Source organism: Rhincodon typus, chromosome 10, assembly GCF_021869965.1.
Source record: "Rhincodon typus isolate 14 chromosome 10, sRhiTyp1.1, whole genome shotgun sequence".
Lineage (NCBI taxonomy): Eukaryota > Metazoa > Chordata > Chondrichthyes > Orectolobiformes > Rhincodontidae > Rhincodon > Rhincodon typus.
Window position 1 is genome coordinate 39,648,171 of NC_063341.1, and position 21,652 is coordinate 39,669,822.

General features: G+C 38.7%; 1 protein-coding gene across 1 annotated transcript in view; it reads left to right on the plus strand.

The window, feature by feature from the left end:
• LOC109937920 (multiple PDZ domain protein-like) overlaps nucleotides 1–20,458 on the plus strand; it is a 75,265-nt gene extending 54,807 nt beyond the window's left edge. Inside the window, exons 11-17 of the mRNA XM_048602090.1 lie at nucleotides 1,243–1,357; nucleotides 4,043–4,080; nucleotides 5,915–6,037; nucleotides 10,942–11,046; nucleotides 18,187–18,290; nucleotides 20,219–20,342; nucleotides 20,438–20,458. Coding sequence (XP_048458047.1) covers nucleotides 1,243–1,357; nucleotides 4,043–4,080; nucleotides 5,915–6,037; nucleotides 10,942–11,046; nucleotides 18,187–18,290; nucleotides 20,219–20,342; nucleotides 20,438–20,458 — 630 coding nt within the window. The remainder of the gene's footprint in view (nucleotides 1–1,242; nucleotides 1,358–4,042; nucleotides 4,081–5,914; nucleotides 6,038–10,941; nucleotides 11,047–18,186; nucleotides 18,291–20,218; nucleotides 20,343–20,437) is intronic.
• The last annotated feature ends 1,194 nt before the right edge of the window (nucleotides 20,459–21,652 follow it).

Below are 21,652 nucleotides of genomic sequence, written 5' to 3' on the forward strand. Positions count from 1 at the left end.
AGTTATATTGTCATCCTTAAAATGATTCAAGCTTTACTCTGAATGTTCATGATGATATCAGACCCTTTTCAAGGAGATAATGTCCTCATTGCATCTTCTCAAATCTCCATACAATTTTTAACATTATTTAGATTATGTTTCTTTAGAAAATATTTACATTTTAAAAAAAGACAATTTTCAGTTCATAAGTACAGTATGATGTAACAATAAGCAATTACATTTGATAAAATCATCATTTTGTGAACTCTGAAAATATTGAATGTTGAACTTGCATACAAGCAACCAATATCTGTGGCTTTGAATATTACATTGGTATATTCATTAAAAAAAAATCAATATGATGAACTTATTAACGGAACTACAAGTTCTAAATTACCATAGGTGCCTTGATAAAATCACCATAAAATGGTTGCTGACGAGAGAAAAGAATTGCCACTGTGAGATAATTATTTTCTGGGTTGGAATTTCTTATGGAAATCATTTGTTTCCTGATAGTGATTTTTATTGCAACACGAATTGTTAATTATATTTCTACAACCTTGTATTATTTGATAACCATAAGTAATATAGGCAGAATAAGGCCATTTGGCACATTGAGTCTGCTCACCATTCGGTCATGGCTGATAAGTTTCCCAACCCCATTCTTCTGCTTCTCCTCGTACCACTTACCCATCAAGATCCCATCTGTCTCTCTCTTAAATACACTCAATGACCTGGCCTCCGCAGCCCTTTGTAGTAATGAGTTCCACAGATTACCTTTGGCAGAAGAAGGTTTACATGATAATATAAAGCTGATTCTCTTTTAATTGATGATTAAATCTTATGAATTTACAGCATTTACAAACACATCTCACACTCATTTTTTTTCACACTGTCACCAGATCCCTAATTGTCACTACCTAAATCAGAATGGGGCAATAGTGAGTGATTGAAGAGGAGACAAAGAACAAAACAACAATGTTAATAACTGTTAAGCTAGAAATAGTTGTTGATCCATATGTCCAGCAACTACATTGAGCAGAAGAACAATACAGTTTGACTTGTCATATAGGACTAAATTAAAACTTGTCCTTCACTGCTCAGTTTCCAGTGAGCAACCCAAAAGATGAGGCTAAAACTGAAAATAAGAGTTAGATATGCCTTTGATTTCAATTGGACAGCCTTTCGCCTTCATAGCTACTTCTCTTAATTTTAAATTGGAGAAATTTGATTAATTAGATCTTACTTTTGACTTTAAACTAGATGAGCCAAGTAAGTGCTATCAGTAATCCTCCTCCTTTTGGAGCTGCTGTGACCACTTCACAAAATGTTACAAGCAGCAAGAAGATTTCAGCTGATACCTCACAAAGAAACTCAGGTAAATGTCAGAATTAGTTGCACAGTATTTGCTGAATTGCTTTAGCTGTATCCTTTTCAAACACAAGTCTTTGACCACATTGAGGAATTTTTCACCTTTAATCACCTAAGCAATTGTAGAACAGGTGGATAGTCCACTCTGCCAGTTAGCCATGCAGAAGGTTGAGGTGTGAATGACTCCATTGTTCTTCTGTAGCTTTCAGTATACATTTAAACCGTCAACAGAAAGTAGAAATCGCAACACTTTATTGTCTTCTGTATTGTTATTTTAATGTTTGTATTCTGTTCTTCAGTTAAGCAGCAACTGAATTCCACAAATACTCCCAGAATGTAGACATGATTTCATAATCATGTCATAAATGTAACTGCTTTGCAAATTTATGCAACTAATTTGAAGAGACCAGTTAACATAAAACAGAAATCAATAAAAACCATTCAGCAGGATGGGCTGAATTCTCCCAGCCCCTAAATGATGTGAGCAATGATGATTCAGTTGGGAAAATATGGCAAGTTTGGGAAAAATTAGGTTCTCAACATCAAGAAAGAAAATGTGCAAGAACCCAGTTTTGAGCAGCAGGATGAGAATCTTGTTAGTGAGTGGTGAGAGGCTAATTTGCATGCATTTATATCCCATTGCTGCCTCATCTAAATTGAAGCAGTTGGTGTTCAAATGCACCAAGACCTGAACATTAAAAGGCTTGGGCTGAAAAGTGACAAGAAACATTTGTGTCACACAAATGCCAGGCAATGACCATCTCCAGTAGAGTCAATATGACCATCACTGAATGAGTCCCTTACTGTCAACATCCTGGGGTTCCTATTGACCAGAATCTGAACTGAACTATAAGCTGACTTCCTGACTCCCCAAAGCCCTGTTGACAATTTACAGGGCCTATATCAGGAGTGTGATGGGATACTCCCAACTTGCCTGGATGAGTACAACTCCAACCACACTCAAGAAGCTTGACACTGTTCAAGACAAAGCAGCCCGCTTGATTAGCACCATATCCACAAACATTTAATCCCTCCACTACTGACCTAGTACCAGCAGTGAGCAGTATCTACAAGATGAACTGCAGAACTTCACGAAGGCTCCTTATACAGCATCTTGCAAACCCAGGACCACTTCCATTCAGAAGGACAAAGGCAGCAGATACATGGGAATGCCAGCAGCTGCACCTCCAAGCCACTCATCATCCTGACTTGGAATTTTGAATTGCAGCAGTTCAAGAAGGCAGCTAATCACTACCTTCTCAAAGGTAACCGGGGTGGCCCATGTTAATCAGATCAGGGAGTCACGGTGCATCAGTCAGAGATGCACAGAAATGGGGTAGGGACCCAGTCTCTCATTAGTCAGGGCTGAGTCTCTAAATTGGTGGGGATTTGGGCCACAGTCAAATCAAGGGTCTATCCACTAAAAATCAAGGGGTGTGTTATTGGTGATCACTGGTGTGGTGGGATGCTGGGGATGTCAGTTCTGAGGATTGGAGACAGCGTGCTGGAGTGCAGAGGGGACAATCATTATGAAAGGGGCAATTCAACATAAGGTTTGGACATGAGAGAACCTGGGAGGGGCAATGTTTCATCAATGGTTACCACCATCCTGGCTTAAATGGGAGGGACACTGCGTGGCTGTCACTATGGGGTAAAGCGGGGAGATGAGCAAACTCATGGATGGTTGGGTGGGAATATGTGAAAGATCAAGGCCAATGGGGTTGACAGGAAGGCCAAGGAAGAAAGGAACGTAAAGGTTTTGGGGAGTCACCTAGTCGAAGAGGCTAACCTTGTGACTCACACCATGAAGCAAGACCTGTGTTGCCTTCCATCCTCATCCAAATTGCAAAAGCAAAATGGAAATGAAAATGGCTACTGCACACACACAGTGGACAGAGTAAGTTTTCTTTTCGTTTGAAGAAGGGATATCCACTTTTGCGCAATGCAATGCCCTTCAAATTAAACAGTTTGCTACATTGCAGGTCTTCTATTATCACAAAATGCTATGTGGACTTGACACATGGGCCTGCTGTGTCAACTAAAAATCCTAGCCCAAACCACTCAACCACAGCATTCACATGACAAATTAATTTTACTATTAGCTGAGAGGCAAAGCAAAGTCTTGCAGCTGGAATCCCAGGAATTACCAGCAGCGGTGACTATTCCCACTGCTGGTGAGTGCATAATTGCACAAGCGAGGTGCCATTGTAACACAATGCATAAGTTAACATGAGCTGCAAGCAATTGTGTAAGATAACTTGCTAGAGCTCACAGCGAGAAACCTTCCATGAAACTCTCTGAAATTGACATTTAGCCAAATTTTGGTAAAATTCAGCCCAATATATTTACTCTTCAAAGGAAAAGGAGAGAGCAAAAATGATAGAGAAAAAATTAGCTTTTAATAATTGGAACTATCACAAATAAGATCTGCTTATTCTCTGCCCTGTGGCATTTGAATGATTTAATGTGTACAAAAAGATAATATGATTGCACATTGCATAAACTGTTATGAAACCGTAATATGCACTTTACAAGTTTGGAATCATAACCTTTCTGCTCAAGATGATTTTTAGTGCTATTTTGTAGCTTCTGAATGTTTGGAAAATATAATTTAACTTACTATCAGCATCAGTCAATAAAATACTACTAATAACATCTAATAACGAGTTTAATCTCACTTTGAAACTTTCAGGTTCAGATACGGGACTAAGAACTGTGGAAATAACAAGAGTAAGTGCAACTTATTATGTACTACTTAAAGTATGCAGGCAATGATTCAATGTCGTTTAAAAAAAAATCAGAGACAAAATGACAATCAAAGCAGAAACACTGAACCAGAGGAGAGATTAGCAAGAGTGATCAGATCTCATAACGAACAATACTAGGGTGAGGGATAGGGAAAATTGCACGAGAAGTAGGAATCAGAGCAATGGAAATGCATGAAATGACACTTCCACAGAAATTAACTGCCTTTTATAATTTTTACATCTAAAATTTACAAGGCTCACCTGCACATTAATGTCCTCACTCCAGCAAAAATGGAATCTGTTGAACTTGCCAGTGATCTCAAAATGGTACTGCAAAACCTAGGCCTTCCCCATATGAGTTATTGCCCACCCCCATTCCCCACCTGTCAAAATAGGATCTGTTAGAAATGGGGGCTAGACTTCAGATCCAGGTTCTTATACCATTTTAGATCTATTGTGAAGTCTCCCCAACTCTTTGGAGCTATGGTCCTTATTATGAAAATAATACTGTGGTAATCCAGTCTGGAACTCACATGGGTTTGTACAAAGCTTTCAGCAAGTAATCGGGTGAATTGGAGGAAAGCAGATGGTGTTATGCAGCGGTAACTTGTGTTGGTTATTCTTTCACTCCCTCACCCTGAAGTCTTTCTGCTGCTTCTTTCTGTTATTTTTCTTCTATCAATCCTCCAATGGGCCTTATCTATCTTTCAGCCACCACCAAGTTTTCATTTGGCACTTCTATATCTGAAATTTATTCTATATTTTTTCTTTACAGATGCTCACATGTTGTGCCTTATCGACATTTTTTGTTTATTCTTGCACTTCAACTTGTGATTTTTTTTTTTCTAAACCTTGGAACTCAGCGATCAAATGAACATCCGACATTTAAACTTTAGATCCGGTTGTTTTTGTCAGCTTTCACTGGTAATGTGAATTTAGGGACAGCCATTGTTTAAAAGAAGAAAGGCAAAAAAGAAAAGGTAGAGAGTAGATGCAAGGATACATTTCTGGTTCTTTATGCAGTCACAATACAAGACTTATTTTGCTGCTTTTAGTTCACTATTTTGCTAAAGATTTGCAGCTCAGTACTGTGACCCATGACTGAAAATCAACTTTATATACATGTGAAGAATCATTGACAGTGATCCAGCTTCCTCAGGGCCAGCTCTCAGAGTGAACAGAACGTCTGACACTCCTGTTCTTACCTGTCAGCCAGGGCTCCCTGATTGGACCGGATTAACAGCCCCAATCAGGGAACTCATATCCTGTAGGTTCACCTGCCTGACCTTGTTATAATAACTACAAATCTCAATGGTTTTGTTGTCTTTGCTTGTAATACAATCCAGTGGACGCTTCAGCTGAGACCCAATATTTTTATTTGCTCTATATTAATTGTTAAACAGAAGTTACGTTTTGAATCGAAAACCATTTTCACAGAGGAAGATCATGCTGATGTGACTCCCAAGTTTCAGAAAGCGCAAATCATTTTCTGAAGCAACACTCATGGACAGAAGGGAAGTAAAATTGACATCAGTGAGATGCTATGAGTGATATATTACATCATACATTTGTGTTTAAAGTCATGCATGCAGACAGACTCAACTTAGAATTCACTTTCAGAGCTTACTCTGTGTGAAACAGCTGATACCATACATTAGACCCAATTGATCAGAAAGAGTAACTTTGGGTAGAATGTATGTTTGGATAAACTCACCCAGGCTCCAAAGCATTTTGGAACATAAGCACAGGTTGATTTGTTTTCCAGTTCAAACTGTCTTTTGCCCAAGTATTCACAGAATTATTTACCTTTGTCACAGGGACCAAATGATCCATTGGGAATTAGCATTGCAGGAGGAAAGGGGAGTCCTCTAGGTGATGTGCCTATCTTCATCGCCATGATTCAAGCCAGCGGAGTAGCAGCACGGACTCAAAAGCTAAAGGTGGGTCAACAGGATGGCATTTGCCTTTTCGCAAATCTGCAGCAGTTAGTGCAATGCAACATTCATTTCTGATGGTGCATGTGTTTATAATTGAATGCAACATTATAAAATCAGTGCCGTCATTGTGGAACACCAACTGATTCTCGAAGCAAAACAGATACTTTTAGTACAAAAAAGATTCTATTTTTGTTTGTTAAATTTTAAATTATAGTGTCATTTTCTTACTAATTATTGTATTGTTCAAACACTTCTATCATTCCAATTTAGAAGTGTAAGCAACTATGGAAAGGGCAAAGGCTAGCCATCCCAGAAATCTAGCTTGTCCCAGTGTGGAATTGACCTATTTGGTCTGTGAAGGTTTTATCGACTTGATTCACTTCTCTAAGATGGTTAATTAACCACAGATAAAACTTATGCAAAATTTAAGTTTTTTGCTTGAGTGTAAAGACAAGGTATAGAGAAGTGCTGCTAAGTATGCTCAATTTCAAGGAAAGTGGGCAAATCCCAGCATGAACTTTTACAGTTTCCCTCTGATCTCTCCACTTTAAACATAATTAAGACCAGTAATTACTTTTACTCTTGCCGCTATTGCCTGAATTTTACCAACAGAAAATCACATAAAGATGCCACAACCATGTGCTTGCTGTTTTCAACTTTCAGATTTTCCATCCCTTTAAAAATGTTAAGCCATCCAGAATTAACTGTTGCCCTCAGCACATCTATTCCATTGATAACCTTGTTGTAAATGTTACCCACCTCCAGATCTCTCTTCTTAAACACTTAAATGAATAATTTGTCATTGCTTCAGGCATCTTCAAACTCGGATATTCAACAATAACCTGCATTTATGAACAAGTTATAATCTCCTGTTAAAGTTGGTTTCTTTTTTGTTGTTTCCTTACATCTTTCTGTCTATGCATTAATCAGTGGCTCATCCTCTATTTATTTCTGTTGGTAAAATTATTCCTTTCTTCCATTCTAATTCTCTTTGCACAAGTGACTTCCCACATTCTTTATTCACCACTCTTTGCTGGTTACTTGTTTTACCAATCTCTTTAAATTTTGGGCAAAATCCACCTGTTACTTAGAGCATAATGCACTAGTTGATTACAATGTTATCAATATAGGTGAGAAAAGACCTGTGCATGTAACAAAGGAACAGGCGTAAGGAACTAATGCAGGACAGAGTTAAGCCATGCAAATAAATAATTTGGGATATGGGCATTAACAGACAACAGGTGGCGTCCTTGACCTGGTACTGAACCACATCATAAAAACCAATACAGTATATTTAATTATTTGCAATAAAAGTACTGTACTTGATCCAGTAAAAATGGTGAAGTTTTTTTTCAGTTGTGAAACCGGGCACTTGGCCATTAGTGATGCTGTTTTAATGCATAATTCAAAGTTAAGCCAATTGCTCAGTTTTGTATGCTCATTCTTTAATTGTTCTATATTTTGTTTCAAATTAGTCTGGCAGCAGGTTTCTTAAAAAAAAAGTCATACTTCATATTACCAATCCTAACAAGTTAAACTGAATTTTTGTTTTTCACTGTATCTTTCTCCACTTTAACCGTCTGCACCATCTCTAATTAAAACATCTTGCAGGCAACCTACATCTATACTCCTCAAAATGTTGCGCTAAAAATGTGCAGCTAAGTGCAAAGCATGATTTTTGCATTTCTCTTCTTTCCTGTGCACAAGTGCCTGACCACAGTTCAGTGTCATTGCATGGCTGAAAAAGCAAATTTAGTCACCAAGTTAAACAGGTATTTAACTTGAAGGTAAAGTAGTAAACTGAATAAGAGATCCTAATACATTTCAAAACCATGGCCAAAATTTTGAATATCCAGAGCAGCAAAATCTAGACTTGTGTCTGTATTGCATATTGGAACTCGACTGAAGATCTGACATGTGCATGTCTTGTAATTGCCCAGAAAATTTAAACTTCCAGCAGGCTGACAGCACCCCTCACAAATGTCTCCGATACCAAGTTCCGTGTTGGAGACCTAGTCAGAAATGTGGCACTTACTTGGATACTTAGCTAGAAAGTGATACACTGGTTAATAAATGAATTGACTCAGAAATTAGTAACCTAACTGCACCACAACAAACCAATTACACCCCTTCCCCACGCCCCCCCCCAACAATAATCCCGTCCTGACCCAATCTAACTCTTTTCCCACCACCCCTCCAAAGCAATTACCCAACCCTATGCAAATACTCCACACCAGAGTGCCCAGCCCACGCTACCAGACTCTCTCTAACCAACTGCTCACTCCACCTGATAACCCCACCAACCTGACGGCCATACAACCACAACACCCACTAACTTATTCACCCACTCCCTTACTCATCCCTCCACCCACCCACTCAATATACCTTCATCAATCCATTCATTTCTTAGAAAAAATTTACCTGAAAACAGTCAACAGTGCTATGTAAAAGAGGGCCTGTCCTATCTTCCATTTGACTATCTCGCACCCACTGGACTTGCATTAGAGAGGGTACACTGGCCCATTTCTTCTTCATCCAGGATCAGAAGACCCAGTTAAAAATAGGCAATTCAACTTGGGGCAGAGAAAAAGTCTTGGGCATCTTAAAACTGAAATACTAAATGATAACATACATTTATAAACAAATTGCTATCTCTTATCAAAGTTATGTTGCATTCTGTAGCTTCTTTGAGGCTTTCTGTTCTTGCTTTAATCAATAGCTCATCAATGGGCAATGACAATGGGCAGAGCATTGCCACTGACTGGAACATCTGGGCCCATGTTTTACGTTACATTACACGGATAGCATTTAATAATTTAGAGCTAAATATTAAACAATGGCTCATTGCAGCATTTTGTGAAACGAATCTCCTTGGCAGCCTCAAATCTCACATTTTGCAATCTTGCCAGTTGTCAGTCAAGCACTTGGTGATGACACAACTTCTCATACCAAAAGATGAAAATCTGTCAACAAATATTCTGTGTATACATACTTTATACAATGGCATGCACTGTTTTGGCACACTTCCAGCATAGTTATTGTGGTCAAACTGAAGCATCTCTGAGGAAATGTGTGACCAATATATTGGCTGCGTTCCTCAAGACTGGTTCCTATAGAATGCACGACTTCATATTCATACAAAAAGACAAAATCGTAATGCAAAGATGAAGGGTTAGTGGTGGTGGTGATAAAGAGCTACAGTTGGACATTAAGAGTTCAAAACTACTAAATGTTTTTGGGAAAAGGCAGGAAAAAGCTAATTATTTCCTTAGTAGGAGCATTTCTTAAAAAAAAGTTATACTTCTTTACTATATTAAAGATATTTCAGGAAAGTAGTTTGCTATGTGCTTCATGATTGAGTAGACTAATACCCACTGTTCTCAAAATGCACTGTTATGTACAATTAAAATGATAAACTATGTAGATCTGATATCATACAAAAATCATGGGATGATGTGTGGTATTTGTTAATACAGTGAAAGTCGGAAAGCATCAGAATTTATTTTACACCCAGATAGTTTACAGGTCCAGTTGCATTCCCCATCATGGCACTGCATTAGCATGGAGTTGAATGTAGGATAAACAGACTGAGAGTCTCGCTGCAAGTATAAGAGGTCTCCAGCTGTTTTTCTAAATTACAGCACTAGATAGCCTGATTACAAAGATCCTGTGGGATGGCAATATCCTTAAAAAAAAATTGTCGTACCACTTATTTCCCTATCATCTTTGAACTGCACATGGAACCTTTTGCAAAGTGCTAGCGTATATCCCAATGGCAGGCTTTCAGTCCTAAAAGACTGATGAGCAGAAAAATCGGGCATAATGCCAGGAATGCCCCATTTTGCACCATTAGAATGTTAGGCTGGGCCTGTACCTTTTGCAAACATTGTCCTACTATAAACCATAAAGGTAATTCCTTGGAAATCCCAAATCTGTGTAGCTGGAGTAAGGACCTGACTCATCAGGCTTCTGTCACCCATATCCTCCTTATTGATTTGCTCATGCAGTTCTCAGGTGCAATAAAAATTGGCACGGTGGCACAGTGGTTAGCACTGCTGCCTCACAGCGCCAGGGACCCGGGTTCAATTCCAGCCTCAGGCAGCTGTCTGTGAGGAGTTTGCACATTCTCCCTGTGTCTGCATGGGTTTCCTCCGGGTGCTCCGGTTTCCTCCCACAGTCCAGAGACGTGCAGGTTAGGTGGATTGGCCAGGTTAAATTGCCCATTGTGTTCAGGGAGGTGTAGCTTAGGTGGGTTATAGGGGGATGGGTCTGGGTGGAATGCTCTGAGGTTCGGTGTGGACTTGTTGGGCCAAAGGGCCTGTTTCCACACTTTAGGGATTCTATGATTCAACAAAAATGCAAACCTGTTATTTGTTTTTTGCGTATTTGAGAAAAATTGCACAGCAAGTATTTAACTGTTATAGACCCTGCTATATGTTACTGTTGTAGCCTATTGCTAGTGATTCATGTGATCACTGTCAATTTTGTTATAAAGAACTTTCGACCAACTTCTTCATAATTGCAATGATTTTTATGGATTAAAACAAATCATTAGATTTAAGTGGTGTTGGTATCTTATTTTCAGAGGGGCTTGTTTTAAATTAGTTTTAGAAACAAAGCTTTCCAATGCACACTTCCAAAATACACAACCTTACTTTCTGGGAGTATAGTTTGGGAAATTATTGTCATTATGTATACTGATGACTGAAACACATTGTGCCACAAGCTTAATTCAGAAAAACCGTTCCTTTAGTGTTGATGAATAGTTAATTACAATAAAACTTGTTAACAAATTGGTATTTTTACCCAATTCAAAATGTGTAAAATGCTGTTTTCCTGTTCTGAAAGTGTTAACTTCCTATTTGAAATTAATTTCACTCGCAATTAATTAGCTTTTTTAATATTAGGTTGGGGATCGGATTGTCAGCATTAATGGCCAACCCTTGGACGGACTGTCTCATGCGGAAGCAGTTAATCTGTTGAAGAATGCCTACGGAAGCATTATCCTTCAGGTACTGAGATAATGGCTCTAGCAGCTGCATCCAGTAGATAACTCTCATTCAAAAGCTGTCGAGTACTGCTGGCAAACATTACCATGTCAAAGAGGGGATAAGGATTCCAGTTTGTATGAATCTCTCAGGATTTGGCAATTTTTAGATCTGTTGGTATCTAGATATTTCAGTGCCACCCACATCACAGTCCTAATGATCATGTGCACACTTCTATGAATTCTAACAAGTGTAACGATGACACTTGAACAATAATGCCTTTTGGCCCTAAGATGCGTTTTTCTTGCTCTTCAATGATGTCTTGTATTTTTTTATCAAAAAGTCAATAGTAATAGCAGCTGAACTCTTGCTCTAATGATTTAAATGCAAACATAGCAAAAATAATATAGAGGGCTGCATTTTTTAACGTATGTAATGAATCTTATAATAATAGATTAGAAGTGAAATCTCTGTTAAAAAAATCCATTGTCAATGAGACATCCTATTATTTGTTTGATAAAGCTTTGCAGATAACAACTGTATTTTAAAATAACAGAAATCGTTGGTTTGAGCTTTATTGGTTATAATTGCATTTTCAATAAAATCTTCATAGAAGAATAATACAACAAGTAGCGATGCAAACATATGCTGTGCTCAATTTAACAACTTATGTAGGTTAACAAACTGATCCATGAGAGAATTTTCTGGTGTCTGTATAGAATTTTGTAGCAGAAGCAATGGCAAATGCAATTATGTAGCCCCAGCACAAATTATACAACCACTTAAATCAGTGGTTTAATATATGTCTGCTCTCAGTGAAACGTATACCAAATAAATCAAGAATATGGAAAGTGTAAAGACACTCATTCAATGGCAATCATAACTAGAATTTCTCACTGATCAAATTGCTGCTCTCACAGCTGTGCACCCACATTTTGCCTTTCTTTACTGAAGGCCCTGACCATATTGCTTCAATAGTTTCTGCAGACATTCCAGATTTCATCCAAGCAGAACATTCCTGATGAATCTTGACAATAGGCAAAACCTAGTGCAGCCCACTAGAATGGGAGCAGGGGATTCCCTGGAGAGTCAGGGAGGAGTACCTGTATGTGTTCCTTCTGTCTGGAACATGTCCCCAGTTAATGCGAGAAGACCCTGAGATGGGAATCCCATCCACTAGCAGTTTGACACCATTATGTTCCTTATGAACCACTTGACACTGATTATCCCTGAGCTTACTGAAATTTAGTGGCGACTTAGGGATTTAATGCACACATTTCCTTTCTCCAAAGTTGCCAGGCAAACCATGCCCATGCTGCCAAACCCTACCCAGGCCAACCCCTGTTCGTAACACCCATTCCACCCCACTCGTCTTCAGGGTCCAGTGGAGTCATCTGGGTAAGCCTATGGAATTACCTGCCCTCCCACTGACCAAACACCCACTGACTCACCCATCTACACTGTCTCAAACTCACCCACCCCAGACATAACTACCGCCCAACTTATCTCACACACTTTCAACCACCTACCTTTCCACTGACTCATGATCCCCACCATCCTACCCTCCCACTGTCCTGTCCATCCACCCACCTTCCTATCTCCTGCTGACTCCCTTATCACCACCCTTCTACCTTCCTGACGACTTACCACTCACCTACTCATCCATCCACCCTCCCTGCAACTGACCAACCCTATCACTGACTTGTTCACCCACTCATGGACCCCCTTCCTCACCTGCCCACTCGCTCACATATCCACTCGCCCATTCACTGCCCCACTCAGCCACTCACTACACCACTAATCTAACTGACTCATTCACTCACTAAACCACACAGTCAAACACCCACCCACCTGTTCATTCACACAGTCTTTACTGGCATTTGAATAGCACTATGTTGAGTTCTCAAATGTGTACAATCATAATTGTACAAAACACATTTCCCTGTCTGCAGAATGGTGTGCCAGCCTCATCCTCCCTGAATGATTATCAAACAATAATACCCTTAACATTGCTTATTAAAGAAGTGAGAGTAAGTGGGATAAAGTTACATTTTTCACATTACTAAAACTCGTGGGGCAGAGGAGCCCACTGATGTCAGCACATTAGTGTAAGGTTAAATGAACAAAGCTGCAGAGCACCCTAAATACAATGTTTCTACAGGTCTTTAGAGCAGCACTACAGTCATATGTTTTACAGGACTTTAATCAGGAGTGTTTGGTGCAGCGTTTAAAATTTTCTACAATTGTTCTGAAGTGTATGTATTTCATAGATAATCCATAGTAGCTTGTCATTAGTTAACAACACATATTTGTTATCAGCTTTCTAGCCATATCCTAAACCAGAAGGTCAGATAATACATTTATTCATGCAAATGACAAGAATGTAGGTTGATTATCTGTCTCTCTTCAATAGGATGTTAAAAGAATTTTTAAATACTGTGTTAACTAAAGATTAGGGTCTCTAGGGAGCAATTACCACCTTCAAAACCCAGTGTCTGTAGGCTTGCTTGCTTATTGCATGATTTAATCTGTTTGTATAGCAGGTGTAGTATTGAGATAAGGAAAGGCTGAGGGTGTTTGTCAACTGTGTTGTGTACAAACCACACAGCTCTGCTAAAAGCAACCTCTTTGCCCATTGAAAAACATTTTTACCCTTTACACACTAATTCTATCTTGCTTTTGTAATCAGTCTGTTGGGGATCATATTTCTGAAATCAAAAATAAACAAAAATCTTGACAATGTTAATTATGTTTACTCAATTCATTTATTTACTGGTGTTAATATTTGATTTTCATTTTTTGTTTCTGTAAGTTGTATTTTTTAAAACTTAACAGGATCTGTTGCATGAATCATGTGGAAAAAATTACTGTTATCAATTTAAATGACAAAAACTCTTTTTTTCAGTACTTGACATGAGCTCTAGTCCCAACTCAGTTGTCTTGTTCCCTTGTTGAACCTGGACTAGACTGGAAAAATCTTGGAGTCCTGCTCAAATCCCACAACTTATCCACTGCCAAAATTGCTTGCCCCCATGTTAGCAAATGTGTCCACTGTTTCTCCCACCTTAAACTCACCACCATATTTATTCACGTTTTTATTGAACAGTATGCTCAATTTCTCCAATACTCTGCTGCTTCCGTGTTTCATGCTCCATAAACTTTGATTCATCCAAAAGCCTATCCTGCATAATTGTTACACATTGCCAATCCTGTATTGAATTTGAGTTCATTTTACATCTTTGACCCACCCAATCTCAGTAGTTTCCACCAGCCACATTCCCATTCTGCACCCTCTTATCCAACTTCAGCTTCTTATCATCCTATCTGTGCTTCACTTCAGTAGTGGAATTGACCAGCTTCTCTCATATACTTTGTGTACCTCCTAAGCCCTTCCATCTCTTCATTTCTCCATCTATCTTTAAAAGCATTCTTTCTAACCAAGCTTTTAATTGCATCTCCAAACATCGCACCATGGTTCAGCTTCTGTTCATATTTAATTTCCTTCATTTCTTGGCAAAATCCCTTTGTGATATATACCATGGAAGTTTAATGAGCATATTATAAAGACTAATGTGTCCAGCAATAATTTACTTGTGTATCTGTTGTTTTTACTGAACTGTAAGTACTTCACACTTTTTTGTAGACTATTTATGATAAATAACATACCATACATTATCTCTCATCCATTGATGGAAAATAAGTAAATTTTCTTGGGGTGATGATAGTAGAATTGAAAGCTTTAAATTTTGTTTACACTACAGGAAATCAATTTAGAATCCCTACAGTATGGGACAGGCCATTTGGCATTGAGTGCACACCAACCTCCAAAGAGCATCCCACCCCCTACTCTATCCCCGTAACCCTGCATTTCCCATGGTTAACCCACCTAGCCTACACATCCTTGGACACTATGGACAATTTAGCACAGCCAATCCACCTAATGTACACGCGTTTGGACTGAGAGAGGAATCCAGAGCACCCAGAGGAAGCCCATGTGTACACTGGGAGAATGTGTGCAAACTCCACACAGACAGTCTCCCAAAAGTAGAATCACAGCCAGGTTCCTGACGCTGCGAGGCAGCAGTGCTAACCACTGAGCCACAGTGCCACGTATAAGTGTGATGTTGCATTCATAATACGGTGTTACTCTGAAGCATACCTGCTTAATCTGTTAGTGCTGTTCTGTAGGATGTCTTTCCTTATCTCTTGATCACATATCAAAATAAAACAGCTACTATTGAATGATAATGATCTCAGCCTAAACTCCAGAGAACATGTCATTGTGTACACATGTAACTGCAGCAAAACTAAGTATTCTTGGGGATAGTTTGGCTGTGCAAGTCTCCTATGTTAGTGTGAAAAAGAGCTGCTCTCAGTAATTTTGGAGAGAAGAAGAAATTATGCAATACAAGGTAAATTTAATTAAATGTGCAGAAGTTATGATGTGACAGGGCATTTGCTACTGTATCTAATTCAGGTCTAGTAATGGCACTGTAACTGAAACCAGTGGTACTGTGTCTCCAGTCTCATCGAGCTGCACAGTAAGAGATGAGTTTCTTATGCCACTGGACCGACAGTTCTGGGACTGATGGGCAGTGTTTGCATTTTTGGCCTCTGTGGATCTTCAACTGACATTGGGGAAGATGACAAATGCAATCTGAAAGTGGCAAAGCTGTGCACGATCACTGATAGACAGCTACTTTAAAGTCATATTTATTATTGTTAAATGTATGCACGTGTAAACTCATTATTATTGTTGATACTGTGAAATTCACGTAATGTAGAACTTCAATTATCTTCACACATTCCTGGTCAGTTTTATGAATGCAAAATCAGGTTTGAGCTTTGAAGACAAAAAATGTTGGCATTTTACTTGACCCTGGGTGTGGCAGGAAGGGGCATCAATTTCAGGATTGTTCCCCAATGTAGTCTTGCCTCAGGAGAAATGTCTAGTGGAAAAAAGGTGGGCCAATTTGGGGCCATTTACAGGGCCACCAGCAGTGGCCAGTGGCTGTCTTTGGTTGCATTTATATAGCAGCCTTTCAATCCTTGCAGCTAGGAAAGGGGGTATTGTGCATGGAATTGTACACGAGGTCCCAACAATTCCCTTGGTAAGTTTTCCCCTTTGATTGACATAGCCTCCTGAATTTATGATTTCTACTTAATTGCCTCCACGGCACCCATCTTTCCCAGTGGTGTTGCTGAGGTACCAGAGCTCCCAACCCTTTGTGCAGCAGCATCAGGGGCTCTCCTTAATGAGAGAGCAGGCCCTGAGGTAGATACTTTGGAGATCACCACCAGCAAAATTGCTGTCGTGCGTGACCATCAGTGTGTTCTGACACTGAAGTCTCAAAATCCATGGTAAAATTTAGCCCATTGTTGTCGTAACTTCAGCTCAATTATCATTGAGCAGTAGTCATGCTTGCAATAGGTCATATGTACTGAATCTGTTGAGAATTGAAATGTATGATGTTAGTTACAGGCATAACAGTATTGCATATGAATTAAACAGCTAATACCTGTAATCATATATGACAATTGTTAAAGGAAGCTTTATTTATCTCAGGACTATGGAGTTGTTTTCTACAAATAGGACAGAAGCAATCTTGGTCTGGTTGGAACCACACTACAAATATGTTGCATGTAGTGCAATTTACAATTAAACCTAATTTCTAAGTGGTACTTAACAACTAATAACTCACACTTGACGATAATATCACCAATATAACTGAGCTGCTTCAATCAATAAGAGAAGCAATAACTTGCAGTTATTAAATATGTTTCCTCCAGGGGGCTGCAATACCACTATCCCTAGTTTGCACCCTAATACTGCAGTTCTGTAAGTGACTGAGAAGTGGTGTCTTGACTTTATATACATCATTAGTATGTAATTACTCTCCACTTACAGCATTTTACTTGAGAAATGATCTGTTTGCAATCTGTAACTATCCTTCTTTGTGCAGGGGAGATCTTGTCTCACAAATTTGAGTTTTTGAGGAAATGACAAAGACAATTGATGAAGGTAGGGTAGTGGATGTTGTCCACATGAACTTTATCAAGACATTTGACAAGATCCTTCATGGTAGGCCAGCCCACAAGATTAAGAATTTTTAAGGTGAATCGTTTTTTGAAAGTGGAGTCCCAGGTAGACAAGGTAGTGAAGAAGGTATTTTGGTATGCTTGCCTTTATTGCTCTGTGCATTGAGTATAGGAGCTGGGAGGTCATGTTGCAGCTGTATAGGATATTGGTTAGGCCACTTTTGGAATACTGTGTGCAATTCTGGTCTCCCTGCTAGAGGAAGGATGTTGTGAAACTTGAAAGGGTAAAGAAAAGATTTATAAGGATGTTGCCAGGTTTGGAGGGTTTGAGCTATAGGGAGAAGCTGAATAGGCTGGTCCTATTTATCTTGGAGCGTTGGAGGTTGAGGGCTAAAGAAGTTTATAAAATCATAAGGGGCATGGATAGGGTAAATAGACAGGGTTTTTTCCCAGGGTGGGGGAGTCCAAAATGAGAGGGCATAGGTTTAAGGTGAGAGGGGAAAGATTTAAAAGGAACCTAAGAGGCAACTTTTTCACACAGAGGGTGGTGCGTGTATGGAATGAGCTGCCAGAGGAAGTGGTGAAGGCTGGTACAATTACAACATTTAAAAGGCATCTGGATGGGTATATGAATAGGAATGGTTTAGAAGAATATGGGCCAAATGCTGGCAAATGGGACCAGATAAATTTAGGATATCTGGTCAGCATGGATGAATTGGACCAAAGGGTCTGTTTCCATGCTGTACAGCTCAATGAGTCTATGTGAAGATTTAAAAATGTAACATATGGCTTACTTAATACTTGTTCTACGTATTTTGCATATCATTCTATAGCATTCAATTTCTCATTTGAAGCACTTTGGGAATCTTTGACATTCAAAAATTTAAGTCTCTCTTTTTAACATCTTTCACAGCAATGTAGCTTAAGCGGCAGGTCCCCAAGGTAGCAGGTAATCAAGTCATGATTTTTTTATTCAAAGTCAGATGTTCCGGCAAGTTATGTTGCCAAGAATGACCTAATTTAAGTGTTGAAATGTTTCTTGTAGATGACACTTTTCATCCACCTTTCTCAGTCATTTGTCTTTCTTGCTTTTAAACAATTTGAATCCTTTTGTTTTACTTTCAGGTCATAGCTGACACCAATATCACTGCTATTGCAAGTCAGCTTGAAAATTTGTCAACTGGTTCCAACTTGAACTCCCCATCTGACATTCGACCAGAAGAACCTGAGTAAGTTTGAGGCAAATCAGCTCAGACCTTGTGAGAATGTGTGACAATCCATGCTAAATCATGGGTGTTATAAATTGTTTTGTTAAAAGATGAGACTTTTAAATGGTTTTTCATGCATGCAAAAGTTCTGTCTTCCACAATGTTTTGTTAAATTGATTTCTATCAAGGGTAATTATGTAAGGAACAGGGTATTCAGAAACTATGCAGCACTTATAATTAAAATACATAAGTTTTTTTTTTCTGTTACACAGTGTGCCACTGTGAGTGTGCCTGAATGGCAAACTGTTGATAGCAACTGAGTGGCAGAATAGTTCAAGTAGCAGAACAAGACAGCATTAGCTGAACAAGCAAGCTAGATTAAATGAAAGTTATGTGCAATGTGAAAAAACAAAGGTCAGTTGATGCCTTTGTGGCTCCCCTGTCACCTGTCTCTTATTACTGTGTTTGTCTCACATCTGCAATTCTCTTGATTCATGTGGGATTTCAATTGTTTGTCTCTTAAATAGACAGCTTACTTTGCTCACAGTCAGCTTAACAGACAGAAGTATATTAATGCAAACATCCAAATGTCATTAGAGATGTTATTCAGTGATTAAAAAGGAAGCTTTAATGAGCAGTCTAAGAACAGTAGAGTAGAAAGAATTTGCAAATGATGTGTTGTGATTAATTTCGACTGAAATGAATCAGAATTATTATGCGACCGTATATTGAAGCAAAATAGGGTCCAGAAAGTTCCTGCAAACTGCAAGTGGAACTGTTAGCTTTTATACTAAGGTTGTCAAAACCTCTAGACATTCCAAAGTGCTTTACAGTCAAAAAATTATTTGTAAAATGATATCGCTGATATAAATTGCCAGATTTTAGCGTAATGGTTAAAGATAGAAATTTACGTTAGCCAATAGAACAACTCCTTGCTCTTTGAATAGTGCCATGAATGCATTGCATGATCTGTACCCTGTCAGCAACCAACTGTGCAGTTTAAAATGTTCTCCAAAAGGATTGCATTGAAGCAACAAACTTAATTATGTGCTGAAGTCATGGAGTAGAGATTGAGACAAACTTCTGGCCCAGAAGAGAGAATGTTACCAAATTAGCAAGGCTGGCATACCATCACAGAATTTCTGGAACACTGAAGAAAACTATTTAACTCATCATGTCAGCGCTGAGTCTCCTTTAGAACAATTTACCTAGTCCTGCTTCCCAACTTCTCCCCGTAATCCTCCACATTCATTCCTTCCAGATAACAATCCAATTCCCTCTTGATTGCATGAGTTGCCCCTGCTTCTATCACATTCTGAAGTAGTGCATTCCATATCCTAAGCATTCACTGTGTGAAAAAAAAAAATTCCTTGTAGGTGGCTTATTTCACCATATTGGATTAAGTTCTAACCATAAGCCACAGCTATTATTTTCAGAGCAAGATTAAAAATGAAAAGTTTATAGCTATACTATAAGGTTTCTTTCCCAATTTCAGCCTCAGTCTGAGAAACTTGACAATAGTTTTTACTATCATACAAAATCTTCGTCACTTCATAATGCATGAGGATGAAATTTTCAGATAAACCAATAAATGAGTGAGCAGCTGGTCTGCCTGCAGCAAACAAAAGTCTCGTTTAAATGTCCATGTGTATTGCAAAAAGATTTTGCTTTGCATTGTTTGCTAACTCTTCATTCTCCCATAGTATGTTTATGACCAGTGCCATCTGAGATGTGCCAGTGCATTGCTAGGTTGCAAAGCAAAAGTATGACTTCTATGGTATAAATAATCAGATTGCTGTTGGTGGAAGATGTAATGTGTTCTTTTTCAGGTTTTGTCCCATCTTTAAATTTGTTAAAATGTGTCATGCCCCATCAGATATACAATATTATAACAATACAGACTAAAAAGTGTACATGAACAAATGAATAAGCTGTACTTTCATTGTCAGACATCCACAGTGTACAAACATAACTTTAGAGAAAGGACCAGATGGACTAGGGTTCAGTATTGTTGGAGGACATGGAAGCCCTCATGGAGATCTACCAATCTATGTGAAAACCGTGTTTGCCAAGGTAATTCTGTAATTCTCTTACTCCTACTTAACCATTGCATCAGAAAGTAGCAACAGTTGTCTATTCTTAAACTCTTTTTTTAAAATGTGCAACAGGCAGGCGCGTATTTGCAGTAAACAAAATCTCTTGCAGATTAATCTGATCTGTGAAAGTATTTCAACTATGAAACTTTTCATATCATCTCTTCTTTTGCTTTTTTGAACTATGACCACCAATTTAGTCTGAAATTTTTTTGGAAGGGACCAATTACAACTAGAAACAGAGTAAGGATGCCCAAAACTGTTTTATAGAGGGTTGTCTTGTATATTTTAGCTTGATTCTTACCTGGTCTCTTGAACTAGAAGAACGATTGGGTTTTTTTTTAAGTAACTTATGATTTCAATGGAGGAGACAAGATTTTTGTTTGAGAAAAATGTTCAGCTTAAAGGAGGATTCAATTATAGATGAAGAATGCATTTTAAAGCTCTTCAATAGTGCATATATTGACGAAATGTAATGTCACTAACCAGGTAGCTGTAACGACACAAGCTATAAAATGTAAAACATTTCAGAGCCACCAGTAAAACTTTGCACTTCGATGCAATAAAAGACTTGTATTTGAATAGCACTTTTCAAAACCACAGGAAACTCCAAAGTCCCTTACAAGCAATGAATACTTTTGAAGTGTAATAGCTGTATAACATAAGAAACATTACAGCCAATTTGTCTGCAACAAGCTCCTTTAAACAGCAATGTGACCACAAATCTGTTTTGTGTTAGTGTTCTTTGAGAGATAAATATTGGTTAGGTTAAGAGAGATAGTTTTCATGCTGTCCTTCGAAATTGTGTGCTGGAATCTTTCACGAGTACCTAAGTGGGCAGACAGACCTTGGTTTAACATTGCATCTGGAATTCAATCTCTCAGTTTCAGCCTTGGTTTTGTTTTGAACTGAAGTATTGAGCCAATTTTTTTTGTCCTGAATTGCAAACAAAATGGCGCATATATCCTGCAGCCAGTCTATCACCTCCCTTCCTGACCCTGCTGACTTGCCCAAGGAGGAATAAGTGCAAGCAGTGGGCAGGAAAGTGTTGTTGTCCACTTCTTTCATTGGGCTGTGTCAGATCATGAGGGAACTTGTCAAGTGATTTTTATGAAAAGTAGATGACTGTCATGACTTCTCTTAGAACTATCCAAAGTCTGGTAATGAGGAGATAGTGGCGCAGTGGTAATGATACAGTAATCCAGCTGCCCAGTCTAATACTGTGGGCATGGGTTTAAATTCCATCACGGCAACTGGTGGAAATTAAGTTTATAAAGGACTCTTGTGGTG